Source organism: Apis laboriosa, unplaced genomic scaffold (assembly GCF_014066325.1).
Source record: "Apis laboriosa isolate Shangri-la unplaced genomic scaffold, ASM1406632v1 scaffold34_cov151, whole genome shotgun sequence".
NCBI classification, from domain to species: Eukaryota; Metazoa; Arthropoda; class Insecta; order Hymenoptera; family Apidae; genus Apis; species Apis laboriosa.
This window is the reverse complement of record NW_025222928.1, coordinates 4,155,131-4,176,605: the sequence shown is the minus strand read 5'-3', so window position 1 is coordinate 4,176,605 and position 21,475 is coordinate 4,155,131. Positions and strand designations below refer to the sequence as shown.

General features: G+C 39.1%; 1 protein-coding gene across 2 annotated transcripts in view; it reads right to left on the bottom strand.

Moving 5' to 3' along the window:
* Positions 1–21,475, bottom strand: part of LOC122715064 (sodium/calcium exchanger 3) — a 98,790-nt gene that overhangs the window by 41,132 nt on the left and 36,183 nt on the right. For both annotated transcript variants that reach the window (XM_043936977.1, XM_043936978.1), the window contains exon 4: positions 5,967–6,158. In XM_043936977.1, coding sequence (XP_043792912.1) covers positions 5,967–6,158 — 192 coding nt within the window. The remainder of the gene's footprint in view (positions 1–5,966; positions 6,159–21,475) is intronic.

Below are 21,475 nucleotides of genomic sequence, written 5' to 3'. Positions count from 1 at the left end.
ACCCTATTACCTGATCGATGTTTAGTTAAACGTTCGAAAAAAGCCTGCACGCCGCTTACTTCCAAAGAATACCTTTTACTTTTTTCACAACTCGACTCGAGAAACTCGACGAAATTTTAATAATTTTATAACCGTTTTATTTTAGGTTATTTTAGATCGTAAAAGTTTCCGTTATCTTCCTACATTTTCATTTTAAAAATCGTAAATTCAACGTACTACCGAGTCTTTTATCGTCGCGATCATGCTCGAAATTTATAGACAAATAAACACTCGAAGAGAATTCTCGACAAATTTCAAATATCAATCTTCATTCGAAAGCTTAATTACAACAAGGATAATCGTAATCGCTCGTCTGTGTGGAAAACACAACGAGTCGACAGTTAAAAAAGAGAAAAAAAGAAAAAGGAGATGGGAGAAGAATAAAACGTAAGAAAGAAAGAGAAACTATTAATTTGAAATCGCGATCACGAAAAGAAACGAGTTTCGAGGAAAGAAAAACGCTTGAACCGGTGTCAAACGAACGATAAAACTGGGATCTCGCAAGGACAGGTCTCGCAGGAGTTTGGCCGCGGATGTGGGTCACACAGTTTCTTGCGGAAAACGCGAGACAACCTTGCGACTCCCCCCTCTCGAAAGATTTAATGATTCGTTTCACGGATGGAAATCCTCGCTCTAGGAGAAGCATTTCGAAAAGATTTCCTCGCTTGTTCATTGTTGGATCCCCTCGCGTGAGATTACCAACGATGGTCAATCTCGCGAAACGGGTATTCCATCCCCATCGTGTTTTAAAAATCTTTTATTCTTTCGAACGGAGAGAGAGAGAGAGAGAAAAAAAAAAAGAAAAAGAAACGAAACGAGAGTGTACCGTAAGTGTTACGTGGAATTCTGCTCCATGATTTTTGAAGAGGAACGTTTCGTTATTCAAGAATTCAACGTTAATTACTTGGAGTAATTGAAAATTTTTTAAACGAAAAATTTAATTATTCCACTTGGGTTTTTTTTTGGGTTTAAATTATAATTCTTAATTTAATTACAATTTTGAATAAAGGAATCCATTCATGGATTTCCACGTTCAAGCCGTCAAAGGGACCCCAGATCAATGAATCTAATTCGTACGAAACTCAAAGAGAACTGATTCGAAAATCGTCTATCGTAAAATAAATGGAATCGAACGCATTAAAGGCGGTAGACCGACGGCTCGCACCTTTGAGTTTAAAATTAACTTGCCCGAAGGCAGGTTGGGGTGAGTGCACAAAGGATGCCAATTCTTTCCCTTCCCCCTTTGTCTCTTTTATTTTTCGACTCGAATAAAAACCACAAAGGGTCGTTCACTCGAAAACTTCCCAAGAAGAGTTCTCGCTAATTCTTGGATGAATTTTATCTTCGTTCGAGTAACACTTCGTTCAAATAAATCATGGCGGATAATTCGTTTAATGAACGAAATCTGAACGTGCTTGCATCTCGAAATGTTCCGAAAATTTGCATTCTTTTTTCTTTTTTTTGGCATCCGGTTGCGACTAGCGTAGCAGAAGTAGAATTTTTTTCCACAGATATTCCGACCTATTTTCGATATTTTTGCATTTTCGTTTTCTCTCTGTCAATGCTTAATCTGAATTTCAATACGGTGTTTCTACGGAGAGAAAAATCGCAACGAAGGGTTTGCTTGAAAAACAAGATCATTTGACAGCATATATATATACAAGGTTGAAATAATTTGTCACTTCACTTTTTCAACCGAGATAATGACGAACGTTGGACGCCTGTCAAAATTATGACGTTGCACGATTTCCAAACAAGATTCAATGAGGAGCTGGAAATCCTGAAGGAGGTCGAGATCGCGAGGAGAGACAGATTCCAGATTCCAGGAATCTACTTCCACGTGTGGATACGCTTTGCGAATTTACATTTAAAGCGGTCGCGCCGAGTAAGTTCTCGATGGTAAGTTGCAGTGCTACACCGAGTGCACAATTTCGCGGTATACGTCTTGAATCGAAATCGTTAGAGGAAAATTCGCTTACTCGGTGTGAATCTCTTTATCGGATAATTTCATTAACGACAGAGGTAAATTTGCCGTATCTTGTCATTCTTGGAATTATCGCGAGTAAAACTTATCATATGTATATATGTTATTGTTAAAGATAGGGAATTTGGCAAACGGATTATCATCTTTTTTTTTTTTTTTGCGAAGAAAGATGGAATTTAATTGTATAAAATAAATAAACGTGAATTGATCGATATTATTGTACGTAAGCTATTGTACTGATATTCCTTCATATATTCCATCAAAATATGAATATAAATCAAAAAAATGCGATCCTGAAAAAATTGAATTCAATTATTATACTCGAGGATTCTGTTAGAAGAAATTCCTTCGTATATTCCAATATAAAATAATGGATAAAATTAAAATATATATCCGGATAAAATTAAATACAGAAACGTAGACACACATTAAAGAAATGGTTCAGTACACGAGGGTTAAGTGATTTATTCGAGGGAAAATGCAACTATTCCGTCCTTGTACACGCGCGTGTAAGGGAGATCCGTGATGGTTGGTTCATTTTACTGGACAGTTAGCTGGTATATCTGGAAACACGCGTTCTACTTTATGCTTGACCTAGCACGAGCATCGTTCTTCAATTACGACGCGTAATCGAATTTGCTACATACGTAGATCCCGGTATCGTTCGTTTCTTGAGCACAGCCACTTGACGAGAACGATATCGAGGACAATACTGAGATGTAGCAAAATTAATGAAATGATGGTTTATGGTGCTATTCAGCAATTGTCTTTAGGGGTAGAATAACGTCGAGTTGTAATTGCGAACATCGGGTATTATCGGGTATCGTCGGTTAACATCGGGCAACGTCGAATAATATCGGCTAATATCGGACAATATCGCGATACGAATATCAGGCAAGCGTATTAGATCTCCAATAAGATTTAAAGTTTTCGATTAATTTCGTTGCTCGTAGCTTCGTTCTTAACATTGTTCACGAAAAATTGCATTGGAAAGTGATTTCTCTTCGAAAATTTACGACGCAAAAATAATTTTCTTCGCTGTGTTTCGATACTATATTGATACTTGGGATCGAAGTTAAAAATAAAAATTGAACGGTCTTAAACTGAATTCGAACGAGGTTAACATTTGGAATTCCATTTGAATTTCATTTTCATTTCAACTAGCAAGCGTAATGTTATCTTGCAAACGTCCAGCGCGATTATATAAACATTCCGGAATATGGTGGCTGCGGCGGGTTAATAATACCTCGAAATTTATTTGAATACGTTAACGACCGTAGCAAACTAAGCGACCGTGGGAAAGGATCACGGGTTAATTTCCCATTTTGCTTCCATTTAACTTTTACGTTACTCCATCAGCCAAATTCTTCGATCCCTCTTTCGAACCTTATTCTTAATTCAATCCAAAACGAAGGAACGAAATAAAAATTCTTCCATCCGCTTTAAACTTTAACGATATCATCACGAAGCATCTTTCACGGGTTGACAAACGCTCGAGGATTCGCCGTGACATCAAGGCTCAATCGCCTCGAACGGCAATGTCACGCTCGAGCGCAATTCCACTCGCGGAATTAGATCGGACAGGAGGGAGGTGAGCTCGATTAACGAAGATGTCCCCCGACTCGATAGACACATTGCCAGCCAATAAATCAATCGGAAACGCGCCACGGAATTCCCTTTCTTTCCTTTGTCTACCACTTATTCCGGGGTGCAAAGTCGATTCCCCTCATCTGGAGGAATCCATTAATTTCGACGGTTCCCTCCCTTGTTTCGTTTTTCCTTCCTCCTCCCTATTCTTCCCACCCCGCCTCCGAATTTCCATCGAGCGAAACGTGAATTCGAACTCGTCTCGAGGCAGGGCGAGCGAACGAGAGGAAGGGGGAAGCTACACCGTTCGAAAGGAAGACGCGTCATCGTGGCGCAAAGAAGGCGTGTCCCCGGCGATTTTCTTCTCACAAAAGGGTGGATGCAAACCGTGAAATGCAAAACGGGCGTCGAACAAAAGGAATCTCGCGCGCGACAGAAGGATGCCGGTTCACCAGCCGACGCTGCAGTTCCTTCTCTCAACTTTCGCTCTCAACCCCTCGTTCCCGGACTTACCGGACTTTGCGTTAACTCAACCCCCTTTTCAACGATCTCCTCATCCCTCTTCTCTCTCTCTCTCTCTCGCTCGCTCTTGCTTGCGACAGGATCCAAGTTTGGAACTCAATATAACGGGACAGTGATCTCGAATGTAATATCAACCATGGAACAAGTGAAATGGAGCAGAAACGAAGTAGCTCTTTCACTGTTGTGCCTCCTCTTTACGCGTTGTAATACATATGCAATACGATGCAGTTACGAAGCTGGAGGATTAAAGGTGATTAAAAAGATTGGAAGAAGAGGGGGGAGAAAATAATACGAATTCTCTCGAAAACTTCGTTTTGCTCGAATTTCGTTTACCGACCCGGTAATCCAACTTCAAGATGGTTTTAACGGGACAAGTTTGTGCGTTTACCCGCGCAGAGTGTTTAGATTTTAATCTCTCTCGATGTTTTAATCTCGTTTGAATATTTTTCTCGTCCCCGTGTCTCTGATTCTGAAATTATATATAGATAGAACGGATGGAGAGAGGTTCGTTTGTTTACGAATTAAAATGAACGAAAGATGGACGAAATATCGACAAAGAAATTAAAAAGAAAAATTCAATCAAACCGGGTAAACGATCATCTTTGGATAATAGTTAATCACAAACGAATTGTGTTTCACAGATCAATCGAAATATTAATTTTTAAAACGGATAATGGGTTAAGCATGAAACAATTTCTTTTTTTCTTTTTAAATTATAAAATGTTTGTTCGCGTTTTAAAAATTAAATATAGAATTTTCCTCTAATTCCTCGTTTCCATATTTAATCGACAGATGTACAGAGGGTCACAAACACGAGCGCGATTAGCGTCACGTATGGCTGTCCATTCCGACAGGCTGTGCAAATATTAGGATTAGGGAGAAGGTACTTTCGCCAACGATGCGGATAACTCGATTGGCCACGATAGTCCGATCCAGCTGACGGAAGAGATTTTTCTCGACCTTTTTCCGGCTTAGACCGTGTGGCCGATTCTTTCTTCTCCAAAAGCAATAAGCCGTACATTATTGGATTCTATTAGCCAGGAAATATATAGATAATTTCTTATCGCCATGTTCTCTTTCACTCCGTTTAATCGGCACAAATAACATGGAAATAAAGAGATAAGAACGAAGATAAAAATCTTGGAGGAGGGGGAGATCAAATATTGAGATAAAAATCTCATCCTCTTGCGTATTAAATGTTTAACAAAAAATGTTTAAAAAGAGAGAGGAATGAGGAATCCAGGCCGAAAAAGAAAAGTTGCTAGAAATGGGTGTATTCTTCCTTCTAATTGTTCTTCATCAAATACAGTCTTAAGCGTGATTCCGTTTGTTTCCTTTCGCCAGTGGAACAGCTTAACAGTTTCTCAGCCTGTCCTGTTTTAATCAAGGCTTGTTCACGGGCAAATTTACACTCGAGTGGTACAATAAGGAGGATTTGAAGTGGTGGATAATGCAGGTGGAAAATAAGAGAGGACGAGAACCGGCTGAAATGATAAAATGCTGGAGGATCAAGGAAGAAAACAGGCTGTCTCGCCTGTTAGAGGGAATAAAGTAGCGTCGGAGGGACAAGAATCGAGTTCTCGAGCGTTCCATCTTGTAAAAAGTCCCTTTTAAAATAAGCGGAACGAGAAGTTAATTTTCCAAAATTATGCAGAAATAAAGGTATAAACGACGAGAAAAGTGGAAATCGTCGGCGAAGAAGAGAAGAGCGAAGACAAAGAGAAAAAAGATCTTTTAAAAAAAGGTCTTTTAAAAAAACTTCTTCTTCGTCGCTCGAACAAGTCTGAGGAAAGTCTCGAGGGAATTTTAAAAAAAAAAAAAAGTATCGACTCACCAAGCAGTATAGAGGCGTTGGCCCTTTGCACCAGTTTGTCCACGGTATTCTTGAACTCCTTCGACTCTTTGATCCGTATCTGTGCCCTGAACACCTCGCCCAACTTCGGTTTCCCGAGCAACGCCATTTTTTCCTCGGCGGTGCGCTCCTCCGGCTGCTTCATTTCCGCCGCTACTGCGATCCCTGCCTCGGCTGAAAACAGATCGCACAGACTCTCTGATTCAAATAGTTTCACCCAATGTTCGAGAAAAATTCTACCATTGCCGAATATATGGTCGAAACTTGTGGCCGTTATGCGGAGAAAACGAAAGGTAAACTCGAAATTCTTGTTCGAGTTGAATACTCGTTCGTTGAATTAAAAACAAGAGCGAGCGAATTTCATCGAACGACAACGATTACAGAATGCAAAGAAAATCAATTTCTTCGATCATTTATAATGGCCGATCTTCCCTCTCCCCCCTATTTATAAATTATATACCCGTGTGCAAAACACACCAGGCTCCAATGCTAATTCCGTTCGCCAAAGTCTGACCATATATCGGCTGTCACCACTTGAGCGTCAATTTTTATCGATACTTACTACTTATACGCATATAAGCTCGTAGCTAATTCTAATTCTCTAGCATGAATTACGTTACGAATCGTCAATTTTTACGGTGTATATAATACCTCTGAACCTCTATATTCCCCTTCTTTCCAAGCCTTTGCTTCATTTTCGTTTCGCGCAAATATATTCGAACGTACATTCGCGCGTGTATCGTTGAATAAATATCGGGTAACGCTCTTTCCCACAAGAAGATATATCGTTCCGCAATTAAATTGATAGAGAGAAATTGGGAATACAAACGGATACTTATAGGGGATGTATTTCACGTTCTAATCGAGCAACGATAGTCTTTTCGAACACTGATTTTTGCAGATATTCGCAGAAATGAATTTCACGGGAGATTTCGACCTGAAGTTGGGCGAATTTTCGAAACGAGAGTTCTAAATATTCTTCTCGTTAGCTTCTAGTTCAGATAGCCGGATGGAACAAAATCCACCATCGAATTCCAATGTGCTCTCTTTTATTCTTTTTTGTTATTTTTTTTCTCCCCATTCTGTCTCTCTCTCTCTCTCTCTCTCTCTCTCTCTCTCTCTCTCTCTCTCTCCATCCATTCATCCCTTAATTCAATACAAGTTCCCCGATGCAACCGAACTCATTTCCTCCGTGACGTGAAATACGATCGTTTGCGTGTGTACACGATTCGCGTATCGGGCCGCGTACGAGGGCGAATGCATTTATCATCGGCTAGAATGCACATGAATGCACATCGGTTCGAAAGATTGTCATATCGATTTCGGCGCGTGTTGCGTCACGGAGGATTTTTTTCTTCCTTCTTTGCGGAGAAAAATATCGTAGGGAAAGGAAGAAGAGACAGCTGTTTTTTTTTTATCGTGGAAACAAGGTTTTTAATTAACGATTAAAAATTTTAAGCGTTTTGTATATATATATATATACAATTATATATATTAATATATATTAATATATATATATTAATTACGTTGCATTGTAATTTGAGCAAGAAAATTTGAGAGACGTTTTATCGGCGATGGTTGGCTTTCCACGAGTTTGATTAAATAATTAAAAATCTATGCATCTCTTTGTATAATGTTGAATATCTTTAAGGAAGAGACAGCGACTCGATAGCACATCTACTGCACGTTTTATCTTTTTTTACAGAAATTTATGTTTTATTTAGCAGCTCTGTGCATCCCCCTCCCCATTTGTTTGGATATTTCATTGTTCATGTATCCGAGTAAAGGTGGTGAGCGAGGAGATGAAAAGTCATGCGTTCATGATTTATGAATTTAGACTTGGAAATGAAGGAATAGGTACGGAAAAACTCATTTGTGCTTGTGGAAATGTCGCGCGACTATCGTACATTTATATAAATTTATAGAAGGAGAAGAATTGTAGAAACAAACGATGATGAACATTTTTAAATAAAATACGTTTTCGAGAAAATTTACTCGAATTCGTTTCCCTATCATAAATCAGCGCGAACTTTACACATTTTTCTTTTTTTTTTTTTTTTAGATAGGATTAATAAGATCGCGATATTGGAAACAAGCGTAACACGTTTCAAAATTTCTCTGCAAAATTTCCCGTTGTTCTATTTAAGTCGTTCCATAAACGGAGCAGGAAAGAAAAATTCGTACATAAACTTCGCGATTTTACGGCTGATGTTTGTTGGAAAGTTCCCAGAAGGCTCGAACGAGGCTTTTCGTTCCACGTTAATTCGATTTACCTGTTACTACTTGTTCTCTCGATATCTATCTCCTTTATTTAAGGGAGAACGCCTGTTCAGATGTTTGATATCGTAGATAACTATTACACAAGCGGAAGTGCACGGGGATCGAACACTATCACGCAAATCCAGGATAATCGATGGAGAGTTTACCGAGCAAACAACCGACACGCGATTTACAAGACTGATTGTCCATTTTGCAACGTGATGGACCGTCCGATATTTGCTCCACGTCGATTGTTTTGTATCCAAATTTTTACCATATCGATAAAATAATCGGCTACGAACATTTTCACCATTTAACGATTTAAATTCACCATAACAATTCTATTCAATTCAATTCAATTCGTGAAATTTTCGTACGATATTAAAAAATATATATAATGCAATTATAAAAATATCGATTTAAGATAGAAATTATGGAGAGAATAGAATTGAACGGACGAGTTGTTTTAAAAAAATTTTACAAGTATTAAGACGATAAATTCGAATGGAAACCAATTGTTAAATTTTTATTCCGAGGCATGACTCGGTGTCGTTCCATCCGTCTACATCCTTTTATCCATCTTCTTCATCCCCTGAACTCGAACGAGACTTCAATTTTTCGCCACTTTCATCCCTCGGAACGTGGTAATTCAGATAAAATTCTTCGAATTCTCGTTTCATCGGTTATTCTATCCGGCTGGACTTTCTTCCTCTATTCTTTGAAAATAATATTTTTCTCGTCGTCTTGTCTTGTCGTCGAGACGGACGAAGTGATTAAAGACACGCACCACGTTATATTGACGTTCGAAAGATCGATTTTACGTCATCCACAGTCTATCTGTTCGACGACTATATTTAAAATGTCTTTTCTTTTATATTACCAATATAAGCAAAAGTTTGAACTCTCTTCAAAAGAATCTGATTAATATTATTAATTATATATGGAATAAAATTTTATCGATGAATTTTCAATTTTGATTTTCTCGCGCGAGAAAATTATTCTCTTTCCTAGACTTATTTCTACACGACTAGAATTGACATACTTCTTTGCGAAACATTCCGCCACAAATTTCTATATAAAACGATCATTGTAAATCTAACGTTTTAGATCAATTGATCAATTTCCTGTCAAAATAATTATACGAGTAAAGTTTTGTCTAGAAATGACAATATATCTATCGAGATGTATGTAATCGAGGAAAGTTTACGATATTGAAAAAAACGGAGTAAAAAATATAAGATCTGTTTATATCAAGACCTCTCTGACAGCTTTTGTGTCAGTTATATCTTGCAACGTGATTTCAAGGAATTTGCACATATTTTCCTATACGCAAAGGGCTCGAAATTCCGTCAAATCTCAGCCGAAATATTATCCCATTCGCGGCGGCTTTTACCATCATCCTCGTTCCTCGAAGAAATCCTTTTTATCCCGTTGAAAAAGCTCGCATCGCGCGCCCCGAAACCAATCCCCCCACGAATCTGATGTATCCTCGAATTTTTCGGTTTCGAATTCGATTTCTCGCGTGTTTTTCTTTTTTTTTTTCTTTTTCGTCCATGGCCTCGACATCGATTCCCGACAACGGAACTTCCGCTTTGCTTCTCCGTCCTCTCGAGTTCCATCGAGAGTTTCGCTGCAAGACGATTCACGAATCGTTGATTTCATTGCCCTTTCCACGTTCACGGCTCGACGACGTTCACGGATCTCGAGAGGTAACGAACTCGTTTCGTTAAAGGTTGCTCTTCTCCTTGCTCGGTTATCACCATACAATCGAAAAATAAAATGCTCGTTGCAGCCCCTTTCCAGCTCGTTTACAGCTCTCTCGTATGTCACGATCCACAGTCAAGTTATACGATGATCAATTTCTTTCTTCTTTAAAGGTCACAACAGTTGTTCTCTCGGATCGTTAATTTTATCGTAAAATCAAGAGAGAGAGAGAGAGAGAGAGAGAGAGGTGAAAATCTTCGTCGAGATCCAAAGTTGAAATCAATCGACTTCTCATCGAAAGCAAGAACTGCTCCTCGATCAATCGTTGCCACGTGAAAATGAGATTGTAAAAGAAAAAAGAATCATCCTCATTATTTGGCTTGTACACTTTACACAGATCGAAAGTGTACAGTTATTAAACATCGAATATCGTGAATCGCGTTTGTTTAAATATAATCGATAATTTAATTTCAACAAATTTACCATAATCGCTCGCTTTTTATCCAATTTTTCCTTCCACTTTCCAACACTCTCGTTTAATAAATCGATTCAACATCGAACCATGGTGCACAACGATGCGATTCTCCATCGTTCCATCGACTTTTCCACGAATCTTTGAAACGTATCTATATATGTATTCCGCGTATCATCCATCGTCTCCCAATTTATCCCAAACCACGTTGAAACACGATCAGAGGAACGTAACGCCTATTAGACGGAATAAGCTTCGAAAACAAAGCTCTGGCAGCAAACATTTGAGCTCCGTTATTTACGAGCAATGGTTGTAAACGCGTTTAATCGCGTTAGAAATGTCAGCAGCCTAACATCCGGCCTCAACGTGACCCAGAAACGCTTCTATTTATCATCCTTTTGGAACGTGCAACCCTTCCCCTGCACTAGGGAATTCTACCTTCCCTACAAAAACACAACAATCCTGCAATAATTCGGGTGAAAATAGAACGTCGTCGAATATCGTCGAGAATTTTAAAAGTTTCTTCCTCTCTCATTTTTTAGAGAGAGAATAAATAAACAAAGAAAAATGTGCTTTCGATGAGAAGTCGATTGATTTCAACTTCGGATCTCGACCAAGTCAATCAAAGATTTTCATTTTCTCTCTCTCTCTCTCTCTCTCTCTCTCTTTCGATTTTACGATAATAGAGAAAAATTAACCATCCGAAGGGACAATTGTTGTGACTTTTAAAGAAGAAAGAAATTGAGTGAGAATCTGTTCGACGAATTAATGAAATTTCAAAATTTCGATATTTCATTAATTATTCTCTTGTGTTCATTATATCAAGACACGAGTAATTTTTTTCTCCAGAGAAATTGTACTTTGTCATATTTTTTAAAAGTCTTTCCCTTCTTGCATCCAATTATTACTTTACCTCTAATTTTTCATTTCATGCACAACGGGGAATTTAACAACGGAACGAGTCTTGATCTCGATTGAACAGTAGGTTCGTTTGCAGCCGACTTAGGATTATTTTTTTCACCGGATATCCGGGGTGAATTTGTATCATTCACGATACCTCGAATTTCCGGGAGGCGAACCGGCAGTGGCCGTAATTGGGAGAGGGGACGGGGTCCGACCGCACCCTGATTCCACCCCCCTCCTCTTCATCGGGTCACGGTCGTCCCGCCCCTCTTTTTAATAGCGCCGCTTAATGAGAATCGCGGAAGAAGATTAAATCGAGAAGAAAAAAATGAAGGAGAGGGAGAGAGCGAACGACAATCGCCGGCCAAGGAAACAAAAATAGAAAACAAATTAATTGGTTTCGTAGAAATGGAAAAAACGGAGAGTGATAATGTGATAATGATGGAAAAATTAAATTTGAAATATAATTTTTTAATTCCTTTTTTTAAAATTAAAGTACCTCGCCATTTTAAAAACGCGATATTTTCTACGAAACTATTTTTTTCACACTTGTGCAATAATTCAATGCCTCTTTTTTTTTGAAGTCGCGAAATAAACAAACGGAACAAGTTCCACCAAATCGAAGAAAAATATCCATCGAAAATATAATAAAACGATTATTATAAAAAGTCATTTTACAATTTTCATTATACATAAGCTTCAATCATCTTCCTTTTATTAATCCACTAATTAAATACTATTAAATAACATATAATACTAATTAAATAATATATATATATATCGGATGGTAGAGATGGATGAAAATAATCGAGCTGATTCCGAAAAACGATCGAGGTTGGGGAAGTCACCCCCCGCGAAGCGTATTAAAAAGGTGCTCAAACGTAACGAGCGGGACGATTTATCGCTTGGAACGAGATTAATAATGGAAACGGGCAACGGGAGAGAAAAGAAGAAATCGATTAATCGATCGAGGTACGAGGCGAGACGATTTATCGTCTTTCCGGGATCCACCCCTTCCGTTATTCCGCGTCCTCGAACTTTCCTTATTACGAAAGAAAAATCGATCGAAAAAATTTCGACCCCCTACATATATATATATATATATCCGTAAAACGAATAAATTTCCCCGCGGCTGTTTGAAGCATTTAAAGGGTTAATACGGTGTATCCGGCCTTTGAATAGACGGCCTCGTGGCTGCCGCATCCTAAGTGGATTACGAGATTAAACACGAACGTTGCTTCACTCCTCCGACTGATCTTTTCTATTTTAGGAACGCGCGTATTTACAAGCTTCCTAAAACTTTGGGAACAGACGCATGCGCTTTTACGGTTTCTCGCGTCCAATCATTGTTTCCCTCTTATATCAATTAGACAGATCCCTGCAACGATTATTTATTCGTTTCGTTCTTTTGCTTCTACGTTTTAATTATTATTGGAAGATAAACGCGATGAATTATTCGTTTCGCAAAAATTAAGATGATTATGCGTCTTAAAAGGAACGATTAAATATATATACATTTTTTAAATTAATGTAATCAAAGTATAAAAATAAGATTCATTAATTTTACACGATATACAAAAAATTGCAAAAGATAAAAGTGTAACAAGAAATCATGTTTATCGAATACCACAAAAATTAATTCATAAAAATTAATAAACAATGGAATACATCACGTATAGCGTTGAACACCATTATTACAAATTGAAAAAATCTCCCTCGTCAAGCTGAAAAACGTTATTTTCGAAGAACAAACATGGAAAATGGAATTGATCGACGAAGTTCGGTTTATCCGCGACGCTAGGTTTCGTTGTGTGACGAGCATAATTTTTGGGACGATCGAGCGTTTCGTCGCGCGACAACTATAGAGATGCGCTTATATGCACGTAAAATGACGTAAACACGTATTAGGCGCATCGTGAAACCTAACCGCTACCGTGGCTAATTAGTTGCGCCGTGAAAGCGGCACAACTAGAATGCGGCAACGCTTTTCTCTCGTTCCTTTCAATTATAAACGTTGCTTCGACCAGACAACGCTAAACGGCATTGCACTTTTCACCTGCGTTAATTAATTAAAAACCCTCCCCCCCCCTCAACTTATCAGGTATTTATGCTCGTTAAAACACCGAATGCGGGGATGGAACGCACCGACTTCTCTCTCTCTCTCTCTCTTTCCTCCATTATTTACCAACTGTGCTTTTGATTATGATGCTCGCTTACGTATTACGCATCGTTGCATAATACATTCATCAAGGGTTTTTAGAATTTCTATCTGGAATTACATCGACGTGAATTCATTCGACACTTTTGTTCCCAGAGATATCGATATATCTCGCGGGTAAAAGCGTTCGAGGTACGATCAATGAATGCGTCGAAAGGATAAATTACTAATAATATCACAGAACTGGCATAGCATCGATTGGTGGTCGAGACAGGCGAGCACTCCATCAAAGAACCGAGAATCTATTATTCGCTCTTCAATCTCCTGCAAATCTAACAAACAAGACAGGCTCGATACGACGTACCTTGACGAAGTCAAATTTTGATAATATCCAATTTTTAACGATAAAATATTCGATAATTACAAAATATCCCCGTCAAATTTTCTCTAAATGTAAAAACTTTCCTCATTCTTCCATTCCCTCTTCCCCTTCTCGAACAATCGAATAAATCAATCTATGGACACTTGACGTCAATAAAGATGACAACGTCTCGAGTTTTCGCTTGCTCGACAATTGTACCGACAGATGATAACAAAACCCATTCGAATCGCGAGCGGAAACAGAAATGGTCCATGCGTGTGAAAATTATTCGTTTCTCGAGCAGAGATCGATCGAGATAGATTCGAGGATCATTTTTCCTCCGTCCAAGGAAGCTTGCCCCGTAAAAGCGCCACGTAAACGTTTCCCAATCCGATCGTTTATCTTCATTTCCCTCCATGACCACGCTCGAATATTTATCGATGACGTTGGAAAGGCGCAAGGCCGAGCCCCCTCACGATCAAAACGGGTTTCGATTCAATTTCCCGGGGAAACCTTTCAACCCCTGGTTGAAAGCTGGAATCTCGAGGTCGAGCAATTAAGGGTGGGCACAATTGCTTCCAAGTTGTTGAAACTCTTGGACCGCGGAAAATCCTTTCGGAAACAGTTTTCCAACTTCCCCTCCCCCTACTTCCCGACTAGCCGGAGATAAGCCGCAAGAGAATGTATCCAACGGCTATGTATCGAGATCGTTGTAACGCGGCCATTTTGCTCGCGTACCGGGTGAGCGTCTCTCGAATTTTCCGTTTCCAAACGTACAAAGGCTTTCTTTTTTTCTTTTTATCGAATTTGATTCGAAAATTTAATCGTTAAATCGCTTTTAACTTCGAACGATTCAATTTGGCAAATTAGATGATCGATGATTTATTCGAAGGGTCCAAGCTTCGTCTCTTAGAGATAAGTTATTTATTATATTCTTTATTATACGGTGATAGATGGATCCGTTCGTGATAATAAAGATTTCTCAAAAATTTTCTATTAGAAAGGATATATATTTAGTATTTCTGATTTATTTTTCGTATCACGATTTTCTTTGAAATGAATTCTTTGTCGCGTTATCAATGCAGATTAATTATCAATAATGACGAAAGAATTCTCGAGAACGAAGCGGAAGATTTTTATTTCGTATATCTGATTTATATTTAAATCAATATCCGTCCAAATATGTTCAAATATCTTTCGATAATGGCATCTATCGCGATTTTGATCCCTTTTAAGTATAAATTATTTGTGTTATCGTGTTATCGCGACAAACTCATCAGAGCAGGATTTTATTTCGTGTTTCGTTTTCTTTTTAGGTCATCCTCGTTTCGCTCGCGCCACCCTGTATACACCGTTTCCACGTGTTCAAACAGAGAAAGAAGATCCTCTCGAAGAGGATCTCTTAATGGTGTCCGAGTTTTCGCAGCTACTTTGCGAAATTAGTCCAACTTTGTCAACTCGCATCGCTCCGTTTTCCATTCGAAAGGAAAATAATATTCTCCCTCGACGATCGAACGATGATTCATATTCGACGATCCTTTTGCAAAAAAAAAAAAAAAAGGGAAGAAAAAAAAACAGGGGAGGGGAGGGGAGGGGAAATAATTCATTAGAGACCCAACAATGGCGCGCACGGTGTGGAAGCCACGGTGGGACTATCAATCGCGGGCAATCGGGCCGCAACTCGGTTCGCGATTCGATCATCGAAACGTTCGTACTCGTCAAAGAGAAATTCAATAGAATGGTAATAAAAACAATCCCGTCGAGGATGAATCCCTCCCGCAACAGGGGGATGCTTTCATTCTCGAAATATCAATTTTTCGCGGCTATCAATCTATCATCTCCTCTGATAATTATAGAATCCAAGCTCCTTTTATTGTTCTAAAATCTCCCTTTCTTTTTCATTTTTTTCTTTTTTTTTGGAGAATAAATTTCATAAAAATCTTCGAGTATATATATATATATATATTTAAAGTGCGCGTATATATAATTTTTGAGCAAGAGTGTTCACGAATATCGCGCGTAAAATAATCATAAATAATGATCAGTTCGTTTAAAAAAATATCTTATCGTTTTAAAACGGTTGAATCAGTTAGAATAGTTGAATAAACGAAGAATTGGCATCATCCAGAAAATAATTCTCAATACGGTCGATGGTAAAGCGGAACGGCGTCTTTCTTTTTGACATCGAATCATCTCCCCTCTCGTAACCGCATCCCTTCCGAGTCGACACGTTTCGTTCGATCGTTTCGGCACGATCCTTCCTTCCGAATCCTCTCCCGAATCGTTAAAAATAAAATCGAAAATACACGAGGGTGTATCGGGCATCCCAACAATTCCCAACGAGGACGAGTCATTCGTTCCAAGGATCGACCAGCCATGTTTACACGCTCGATCCACCCTCAAAATTCCGGATTATCCGTTTCACCCGTGCTCTCTCTCTATTTTTCTCCGTCCGGAATATCCCGAATCTCTCTCCATCCCTTTGAATCCGCTTCGACAATCGGTCCCTCCTTCGGGAGAAAGGAACCGAATTCATATTTTCCCGCTGCCAAATATACATTTCCTTTCATTTTCACGCGTTTCAACACGCGTTGCATTTTCACCATCATTCTTATCACTCGCCACGGACTCGATTTAAATTTAAAATCGAGCTCGCCGCCTTTCAAAACCCAGAGCGAAGAGAGACGAAATATTCGTACTTTGCTGTATTTCGTGTTTCTTTTTCTTTTTTCTTTTTTTTTTTCAGAAAAAAATTAGTCCTCTTAATAAAATAGTAGAAGAAGGAAACACAGGAGAAACTCACTCCCCTTTGGAAAAGATTTCGTTGGAATTTCGCTGAATAAGATTATCCACGAGAATTGTACGATATCATACACGGAGGGTATTATCGTATTTATTTTTGTCCATGCACGAATCCATACGGCGCGAGAATCTTCCAACCCCTCTAGTTCCGAGATCGCTCGAAACTCGTTTGCCGTACACGTGATTGCTCGAGTGTTTCACGAAGGGTAGAAGGAGAGGAATAAAATGGAAGGAGGATGAAATGATACGAAGAAGAAAGGAGGATGGAGAAACGCGGAAATAGTGGACGAGGAGATCGAGAATAGGCGATGGAGCCAAGGTCGAGGATAGAAAGTGGAGGGGGAAAAAAAAGTGAAATAATCGACGATGAGGCATACGTCAACCGTGTAATATGCGGTTGTGTAAAAACCACTTCGCAACTATTCCTTTTTACTTTGGAAACTTACTTTCGACCAGAGAGAAACTTCGTCGTTTACCTCGTTCCAGCCACGATAAAGTTTCAACTTCGTTTTACGCGCGATGCTTTCTCCCGATTCGAGCAAGAAACGAAACGAAAATTTTATAAAGTCGTTGGAACGTACGAGCGTACCGCTTTAATTTTTTTTAATTCGATTTAGACAAGCAAATTACTCGCTAATTAGAGCACGCTACGAAAGTTCTTAATTTTCATCTCTGCTTATAACGTTAGTCCTGCGTGGTTGTAGCTTGGAAAAAAAAAAGAAATATCATATTTCGAGTACACTGCGTTTTTAATCTCGATCTCAAGAACGAATTCGCGTGAATATTTATGTAATTTTTCGACGAATGGTCTTTATATATATATATATATCTTCATCTCTCGTAAAATTTTCGAGATTAATAAAGTTTAACAATATTCCAAAAGAAGAAGAAAAAAAAAAAGGTTAAAAGACATCGCGTTTCGAAAGTTACGTGTTCAATTTTGTAAGAGAGAGAGAGAGAGAGAGAGAGAGAGAGAGAGAGAGAGAGAAAGTATCTCTGGACGATTTTAAAGTTCTTTTACCGTTGAATTATTAAAACTGCGAGCACACGATACTCACGCAATCCTTCGATGAATGAACTCGAGACACGAAGTAGTGTACACAGTATATATACGTACATATCCTCTCAATATTTCAACGCGTTTCTCATTTCTCGCGAGACGATCACTTCGATCTCCTGTGTATAATTTTCCATCGGTTTCTCCAATTTTCCATTTTCAGTGAACGCTTCGGTTGATCGACACATCCGCTTTAACAAGCCCTCCAATACCCCTTCGCGTGTTCATTTAAGCCATCCTCAAACCCAAGAGCTCTCGCCATTTACGAATAAATACGAGTTAAAGCGTATAATCGATATTTCTTCCCTTCTCCAGATAATTTCCAATATCCGGATAATTAAGCGCCTCTAATTTCATCGACGATTCGATATTCACGATTCGTTTCGATTTATCATTTTTACTTTCAACGACCCGGTGTATTCTCTAGAGAGAATTATTCCATCGCGATCACGTCCACCTATTTTCAACCAATTCAATTACCACCCGATTTACCTGGGGGAAGAGAGACATTCTCGAATCACGACTTTCCAACCGATTGAAATCCGCCATTTTAACCGACCGGATCCTCCTATTCCATTAATCCCTTAATGAAAAATACACAAGTTCGAGCTAACTGCGCTCGTTTCGAAGTGGCAAGTTTCGAGAGAGAGAAAGAAAGAGAGGGAGAGGGGAAAAAAGTAGTGGATTTACTACGAACCATCGTGCATCCTTTTTCAACCGTGGTGGAAAAGCAGGTCTTAAGAAGGTTCGACTGAGGCTGGTTTGTACCGCGTATCGCACGCGCACCATATTTTTCACCGGCTTTGAGGCTATATTTCTTGGAAATTGTAACACGCGAAATGAAGAGAGACGTAAGGCGAAAAAGAGAGAGGAAAAAAAGTCACAAGGGAACGCTTTAACATCCAACGAATGGAAGGTTTTAAACGTTGTCGGACGACATTTTATCTCGTATCCAGTCGCGATTAAAAAACAGTTCTCTCGCTATAGTTTATCCTTCTTTCATCTTAATAGTGATTCTATTGTGATATTAATCGCAGGTGGACGTTATTAAAAACGTTTTTCATTCACGTCAAAAGTTTTCGAATCCGGTTGGATATCTGAAATTACTCGAAATTGAGGCTAAATTTGGAAATTGTATTGGAAATTGCGATTGTCAGATATTATTGGGATCGTAAGTATCGAGGAGATTGTAGATATTAAAAATCGTAGATATTCGAAATCGATGACATTTAAAAGAAAAATTGACTTCTCAAAATTTTTGAACGTTCTCAACTATCGTGGACATTATACAGAAAATCTTATACAAAATCATGGATATCGAATCTAAGATATTAAAAATTTTTAAGTAAATCACAGGTATTTGAACATCGCAAACTTTTCGAAATCTCGATTTTAATTTCGAGTACTCGATCAACAAAGGGATTAATAAAGGCGCGGGAGAATATTTATCGAAGCATACTTTTATTCGATTATTCTTCCGCCTCTTCCTCTCTCTGCCTAAGACTCCCCAACACTTGGATCAAAGAGGAATCGATTCTCTCAGCAAAACTTTATTGATCCAGGGATACGCAATGTAAGAAATAATGATGAAAAATTTCACAAACCGAGGAATAATAACTAAACACCTAAGAAGAACACCTCTGAATTAATAAAAATCTTATTTTTCGACATTTCATAAAAAAGGCACGATTTTGGATTTCTCGATTGTTCCCTCCGTTCCATTGTGCTTTTATTGGTTCGTTCCCTTCGGAGGGAAAACAAACGGGACAATGAGAGAAAAGTTGAGGAGGAGGAGGAGGAAGTGGTTTCTCGCTCGATATTATTCCACGCCGCGAACGAATCGAGGTAAGAAGAAGCGGAAGAAGAGAGCTCGATTCAAGGCGATCCGTGGATCGATAAAGAGAAGGGAAAAAGAGGAGGGGAGAAGTTTGTTTAATCGCGGTTACATTATTAGAAAACTTGGGCGGAAGTTCGATTAAATTTTGAATGGCCGGTGTCTTACAGAGGATTCGATGGCCTCGCTAAATCACACCGCGCCACTCGCCCCATAATGCACTGCCACAAATCGATGTTCTCCATTCCCTAAGCTCTTAGGGGTCAATTAATTCGATTGAATTTCTACCATCGCCTTTAATTAATCCCATTATTCCCGCAACGCGCATCCGCCCATTTTCCACAAACAAACAAACTTTCTCTCTTTCCATTCCTTTTCCCCAGACAAATTGATCGCGATCGTTACAATTTTCATCGAGCGTTTTTCAATCGATCCTTTCCTCTCGAAGCTTTTCTTAACAAAATTTTCGCTTTTATCCTTTCCCAATTCGTAAGCGATATGCGTATAAAGTCGACACACGTTCGATCTTGAATCAAATTGGCAAATTGTTGGCAAGTTTTTTTAATTATTAATGCGTAAGGAGAGAAACACAGAAGCGTTGAACGAAGAAATGTTCCCTTTACTTGCCGAAAGCCTCTTTAAAAGTAACGAGGAGGAATATTTTATACGTTTCTCACGACGCGTCGTGAGAAAGAAAGAAAGAAAGAAAGAAAGAAAGAAAAAGGGGAGGGGCATCCTCTCTTGAAACACGGCCACGCTGAAACTTTTCCGCCCTTTTAATTAAACTTATCGAAACTCTCGTGAACTCTCGTCGCGCAAGATAATCTCCCCGGCTCGGAATTAAGGTTTATCTCGTTAATTATCACGATCGTCGTATTATGGTAACAAGGGGGAAATTGACAAAGAGAAATTGATGAGATCGTTCAGGGGAGAAAATACGAAGTTTCCCTTGTAGGATGGTTTGCGACACAGGATTCGACCTTGAACGTTACGATCCTTCCCGCTATCGTGTTATTGCATCACGTTCCTCCTCCTTCTTCGCGCGCAATTAAACGAGCTATAAACCAAGATTCTTCAACACCCACGCGAGATATATAAAGAAGCAGGACGCAACCATCCTTCAACCGGAGGTGGCTTCCAACGATAAAAACAGTGATAAAACTTCTAATTCGATTCTACGCAACGTGACGAGAAACAGATTTTCTAGGTCGCTAACAACGTGGAATGAGCGCAACGCGCCGTCCTGAAAGAAAAAAAGAAAAAAATAAAATAAAGCAGCATAAACTCTCATAAACTCGTATAGCAAGTCGGAGATGAAGCAATGATAGAACAGCTTCGACATTATCGATTCCAGATCTACAGGTACTCGATTCTACAAGATATTTATCATCTCCGATATCTGTCCCAATATCCAACGATTTTCAGGTATCCAAAGCTGCTCGAAATCCAAGGAATCAAAAAATTTTAACTTTCGAAAAATCTCAGGTATCCAAATATTTCTTCTTTCTTTCGGGTTTCCTTCCGTTTCAAAACTGCTCTACGATTCTCGACATTCGCGATCTTTCCTCGCGAGAGTGCGTTTCTGGTTCGTCGTGGCCATCCTCGAGAAGGTGTGCATCGGTAAAAATATGGGTCACGCGGAAAGGGACCACCAGATAGCGAAGAGAACGATCTATTCTTCCAAAACAAAGTGGGCGAAAAGCACGAGGCCGGAATCTCTCTCCTTCTTTCTCCCTCCATTCTTTTTTACGCGAAACGAAACGAAACGAAACGAAACTAATTCCCCCGATGACTGGCAGAAAAACCAAATGCGTCGTCATTCCACGCCGTTTTATCGTTGGACACTCGTCCTTACCCTTTCTCTTTTTCTTTCTTCTTCTTTTTTTTTTTTTTTATTTTTCGCTCCACTTTTGTCCCACCGCGCTCAAAGCAAGGATTCTC